The sequence below is a fragment of the Vollenhovia emeryi genome, unplaced genomic scaffold (genome assembly GCF_000949405.1).
Source record: "Vollenhovia emeryi isolate VEMERY1.0 unplaced genomic scaffold, V.emery_V1.0 DF939150.1, whole genome shotgun sequence".
NCBI lineage: Eukaryota > Metazoa > Arthropoda > Insecta > Hymenoptera > Formicidae > Vollenhovia > Vollenhovia emeryi.
This window is the reverse complement of record NW_011967216.1, coordinates 595,096-601,377: the sequence shown is the minus strand read 5'-3', so window position 1 is coordinate 601,377 and position 6,282 is coordinate 595,096. Positions and strand designations below refer to the sequence as shown.

Here is a 6,282-nt window from a genome sequence, read left to right as displayed (position 1 = left end):
AAACGAAGGAGAGGAAAAAAAGGAATAGGAGCGGGAGGGGAGACTCGGCGAGAGAAAATGAGGGAGCGGGAGAGGAGCGGAGCGCAACAAGTGTCTCCCGTCGCGAGGCGCAAAAGCATTCCTAATTACGCCCCTGCCCCGCTCGGAGCGAAACGAGACAAAAAGCGCCTTGATTACATTTTCGTATAATTTCATCGGCCGGCTCTCTCTCGCCATTAAGAGCCCGCCGCTTCGCTTCGCGCCGCGCCGCTCCGCTCCGCGCCGCGCCGCCGAGCGCGCGCGCAAATTAGATCGATTCCTTAATGCCCCGGGGCCGCGTAATTGGTTCTCATTCTCGGAAGCTGACGGTGAAATCGGATATCTGTCGTGTAGCGCGAGGCCCGGTGGACCGACCGGCCGACCGGTCAAGGTAATTGCTTTTCGGACTGTGCGGCGTTTCGCGGCGAGGACGAGGACGGCAGGCGAGAAAAGAATCGTTAATGCCCGCGATACGCGACTTCGATAATGAAGCGCGAAGAATGCTCAATGATCACGGCCGCGCGTCACTCGAGCGCACGGCGCTTTAATAAAAGGCAAGACTTTTCGGGCGTGGGTTTTTATTGTTTCTCGCGCGTTAACGTGTCGAAAGCGGCGCCGGCGACGCGTATCCTCCCGTCAACGACGGGACGTGTGTACCTTGCGCGAGAGAACGCGAGGGGCAGGGCGGAAAATGAAAGAAGAAACCCAGCGGCGCGTAATTACGCAAACTCTCGAAATGTGTGAGAGAGATTCGAGGGGAAAATTGTTCCGCGACCGAGGGGATATATACGTATCGTTAATACCGTAATACGCGGCCGTAATGAAGCGAGAAATACATTTTCGGCGGCCCGCCCGGTGGGACGTTAATGGAATATATCCTTGGAACTTGGCGAATTTTATTCCCGCAAATTGATGTACTTTGTACGGCAAGGTGATTTTAGCGATCAAATAATTTCGCCCGCAAGATTGCGCAACGTTTCGAGAAAATAAATTCTTATTATGCCTGGTTATATTATTTTTTTTATATGATACATACACAGGTACTTATATACCACGATGCTGCAGGATCTTATATTCGTACCTGAGAAGTAAACTGTCGTAACTGTAAAATTATCAATTTTCAGGTTTTATCTCGACTGAACGCTCTGATTGTTTATTTTATTATTTTGTTGAAAAAAGTCTTTCAAATTTTTCCAAACAAGCAGCTTATAAAAATTGACTTCTGCTCTCGGGTGCAGATATAAACCTAAGAGTCCATCGTACAAAATAAAATTCGAGTATAGATTTCGCAATATCACGTCGCTCACAGTCAAGATTATTTTTTATTAATCGGCTTATTAGCAGTAAAATACGACCGAAAAGTACACCGACAAAAAAATTTGTTTAAACTAAGTAAATGATTTACTTAAACTTATTTTTTTGCTGAAGCAAATATTTATTCTATTTAAATAAAAATATCAAATTTTAAATTAATCTATGTATTGTATTAAGTAAATTAATTTAAATCATTACATTTTCTACATTCAAATAAAGATTTCATGAGATATAGAAAACTATTTATAATTGTTTTTGTTAAATAAGAAATTCAATTTTCTTCGCTGTGAAAATTACATCTTGGTAAACATTTTATAGAATTAAAATAAGTTTTTTAAATTTAAAATTATCTATTCTTCGATATTTAATAAATACTTAAAGCAATAGATCTTTTAATTAATTAATTATTTTTTAAATTTAAGTTAATAAGCTATTAGGAGTCACCTAATGAATAATTTTCTTGAGTAAAGTAGTATTTTTTTTATCAGTGTACTCTTCACTCGTGTAGAATTGCGGAAAGAAAACTCTCGCCGAGGTGAAATTTTTGAATGAAATAATTTAATGATGCGAGAAAAGCGCGATCGAGATAAGAACGAGGCTAACAATTATGTTTGTATTTTTACAGTGGTACAGGGTGGACAAAACCAAGATCAGAGAAGATCTGCTGGATTTGTGGGTCCCGCTCGGTACCGGTCCCAATGCCGACCAGCCCGACAAAGCCGCCGAAATTTTCCTCGTGAGATCCGCGGAGAGATCCGACTCGCTGCCCCTGCAGGCTTGGCACTCGTTAGCCAGGTCGGCGTTATCCTGGTTCATCAGTCGAACGTCCATAAACGGGTAAGTGCCCATTACGCCGTTTCGTATTGATTTTTCCGCGAGATACCTCGATATCGCGACGCGCGGATCTCGCCGGGTCTAATTTCACTTCCCCTACAAATTCCATAACGAGGAAGCGGATCGCGTTTGTCGTTGCCCGAGTCTTACGCTTTTACCTCTCGTGCGAATTATTTTCAATGCAATTCAAGTAGGCACATTTGTAAGCGGCTGATAACGAGAAGTGTACTCTAGGCTTCGCTTATCTACGTGTACTTCTGATATCGCCTCAATGCAAAGATAAAAGTTACAAGTTTTCTTTCAAGGTAACAGAATGTAAGCTGCTCGCGCGACAACGATGTTTATTCGTTTCATGCCCGATACTCGCTTCATTTTTTGAACAAGGAACAAAATGCCACACCAGTCTCATTTGATATTCCGCGTTTCGATGTAACGTAGCAGACTAGCGCAAACGAGAACGTCATTGTGATCTCGTTCGATAATCTCCACGATGCCTAATGACATGTACAATACACAATCGATAGCCCCACTCTCGCACGCGTGACAATCTGTCCCCTCGTGTACGCGCAAACATCGGAATAATCGTACGAAGCGAGAGGTCCCCGAGCTGAGCGCGGTTGTATGCTATCTATATGCTAGGGCAAGGCCGAGGGCCCTCTCTCGCTGAAGGCGATATCGTTTGCGAGGTGATGAAAGGGGGCCTTCCCTTCTCGCCGGTTAATTAATAACCACGGAGATACAATCTCCGCCTATCTCGCTGTCCGCTGCGAGACTCGACAAGCTGGTGGCAAAGGCCCTGGCATGGCCGCGGGTCGGTCAGGCGGCGAGGTGGGCCGTGGAGGGCCCCCCGGTATTCCCGGGATGGTGGAAGAGAGACGGAGCGAGAGAGCGAGGTAGCGCCGTGGTTATTGATGGCCAGCTTTGTTTGCCCCCCGAACCGTTTATTAAAATCCAGCGTGGGTGATTAACCTCTCTCCCCCGGCCGCGTCGTTCTGCCGGCTACCAGGCAACACCTCCACAACCATCGCCGCGTACGTGCGTGTTACGTGTGTATGCGGGCATCGGTAACCCGGGGAACCGTTTATTAAAATTTCTCCCGACGCGGCTAGCCGCGGCTACTAGGCGTGACACCGCCGCTGTCGGCCTCGAGAGACAGATTGCTGAGCGAAAGCGTAGAAGATCGACAGTCCTGCCCAAGGAGGAGGGCCCTTGGCCCGCCGGACATTCGGGGATGCGAATTTAAGAGTGGGTTGCAGTTAACAAAGATTAATAAACCTTTCGAGAGCGCGCAGGAAATCCGCTTCTTCACGGCCAGTCATCTGGTATTAAGAGGACTTTTCTTAGTGTCTGTCGCGAGTCTTTTTTTTCTTCACACTTTTTGCAAACGTTGTAACGGCAGGGCTGCAATGTCCGATTTCTCCTTTTATTCTCGATCGTTTCTGATTTAATTTATATGAGTTTATGAAGGAATAACTTTTGGATATTAGTCCAACGCAATTGATAAAATAATTGGAAGGACAGAGAAACTGGCATTTAACGAAACAAATTTTAAGTATCAAAATACAAATTGTGTGCACGGGGTGTCGCGTTTTAACTTTAACACTTTGGCATCGAAATATCTCGGCAGGAACAGGTTTTTTTTTGAAAATATGCATATAGCTTATGAAAGATATGTATTGTAGAAGAAACATCAGCTTTGATACATAAAATATCTCGAGATACAAGTTTAATTTCAATTGTTGGCATCGTGCCGCAGAAGCGCCAAGTAATTCACGCACGCTAGCCGAGGAAAGAATAATTCAATAGAAACCAAAGTTCTTTCTTTTTTTCTTTCGTCGAACCGTCGACGCTATGACGCAAAAGCGATCTTCCCGAATCCGGTGCAACTCAATCACGTCCAGGCGGTAACGGGCAGCGTTTCTCGCGGTCGGCACGTCGAGGAACTTTAGTCACGGTGGTACCAGCTGATCGAAAACTCAACGAGTTTACTACTGGCAATCACACTTAGGTATTTGTCTTCGTCATCGCCGAGACGCACGTAATTAAACCCTTTCGCCACGCCATCACGGGGCCCTCCCTTCCTTCGGACGCGAATTGATTGGTGTAATAATCACCGATATACCACATCGCGGAGTCAATAATCCCGGTCACGCGTGTTCGCGCAGAATACGAGACTCGGGGAGTCTCAATTTCGATGTAATTATAAATAAAATTAATACAAATAAAGTGAATCGCGTCTATATGCCGCAATTGTAAAAGTGGAATGCTAATTCCGCGAGGGTATAAAGTCTGTTACTGCACTCGTACACGTACCTGCCGTTGATGAAAATACTCTATTCTTTTTTATGAACTTTCACCTTGATACAATATTTTAATTAGACGTTCCTCGAGATTGTTCTTGATAATTATTACTTTGTAGCGCAGTACCTGCATCGAGCCCGGTATAATTTCGCAAAATCGGTAATTACGAAGAATTTCCTTGTCAGAAAGTTTATAAATGGTTTTCCAATTCCGCCGAGCGACAATCGACCTCGGATTACTAAATAATTATCGATAATTACTCACAATTATGTTCGACCTGTAATTACAGTCACACGCGATTCGAGAAATGACCAAACCTTCGCCGCGTGACGTCAGAACAATTTAACTCATATTAAACAGTAATTAACAATAATTGCCCGCAATTATATCGAGCGTGCAATTATGTTACATTGCGGGACTGCAAGAAATCGAAATAAGATTATAAAAACTGTAATGGTATCGCCGACAATATCCGTCCAATTTCGTAGCGTACATCTGTTTGAAATTTTAATTTCCGCAGCGTTCTTAACGTGCCTAATCTAATCATAACTACTCCATCATCGCGCGGAATCCTCGCGATATTGCATTCTTTTATAAATCCGAGAAATGCTATTACCTAACAATGCGGGCATTAAAGAAACGAGCCGGCCAATTATGAATAATGATCGCGCAACTATATTGAATTCAGCCAGTGTTAGTGACTGTATTTTTTATTGGACCGCACGCGCATTTTCTCTTTTTTTTTCCTTCGCATCGATACACGAATTATAGCGTAAGTGCATAAAAGATTAATCTGATAAGAACGTGATCGTAAAATCAATTACGAATGTAAATGTTTGTAAAACTGGAGATTTTCACATCGCAGCTTGAAATTAACGCGAGGATTCAAGAATCGAGGATTCCCCTTTTAAAAGAGACACTACTTCTTTTTCAATTAGAAAATTCATGTTAAAGAATTGCAATTAGATAACGTACACTTGTACACGTTAACTAAATTGAGGCAGTATCTCTCAGTAATTAGAACTTAAGTGACGATTTTCGTGTCAAAACATTCTCAATTGAACGAAGTCAATCGTTATCTTGAACAGTGATACGCAGAATACGTGCAGCAACAGTCACTGGGCAAAGTAAAATTTGGACAATATCAGGTATAGAATGTTCAACTAATATTTATTTCACATTTCGTAGGCGAGACAACGAACTCTGAACGTTTTTTTTGTTTTGCTACCCGCGCGGTATCACGCGACGTTCTGCGTGCCATTGTGTGCGTGAAGGTCGCCGCGCTATCATTCGCTCACCGAACCTCGAGCCGGCAGGCAGCGTCGCGAGTCGCTCCGTGCGTCGTATCGCTTTTGCGTTATCAGTTCCCGAGACACGATGATTCATCGATAACAGGTAAGGTTCATCGATTAAGTATTAGTTTCACTACCTTGTAATGAAAAACGATTTGTACGGCGAACAACGGCTTTTTATCAATATAGATATTTATTTCGTAGGAATTAACTCGTCTAAAATGTGAATGTAAAACGTGGTACTCTGTCACGATTGCATCTCGTTTACACACCGCGCTTTGAGTTCCGTTGATTTCAGTATAATCTGTTTTACATTTGCGGGAAAAGAGTGAGAGAACGTCGTTGGTACTCGGCACAAGAACCGATGTTCCAGCGTCAGTCTAAAGGATCCGTTTGAGAATTAAAATAAATACGACACTTGAGATTTGAGCAATCGCAATCTTTTGTAATCTCGCGGAGGCGCTTTCACTCGTCGGATAACACGTGCATTAAACAAGCGAGATCGTTGTCGCGAATAAACCGT

At 43.6% G+C, this 6,282-nt stretch overlaps 1 protein-coding gene across 2 annotated transcripts in view; it reads left to right on the top strand.

Annotated features, from left to right (window-relative positions):
* The first annotated feature begins 1,767 nt into the window (after positions 1-1,767).
* Positions 1,768-6,282, top strand: part of LOC105565629 (methyltransferase-like protein 9) — a 30,345-nt gene continuing 25,830 nt past the window's right edge. For both annotated transcript variants that reach the window (XR_001009209.1, XM_012018980.1), the window contains exon 1: positions 1,768-2,169. Coding sequence is in view for 1 of the 2 variants with exons in the window: in XM_012018980.1 (XP_011874370.1) it covers positions 1,940-2,169 (230 nt within the window). In the remaining variant the exon portion in view is untranslated. The remainder of the gene's footprint in view (positions 2,170-6,282) is intronic.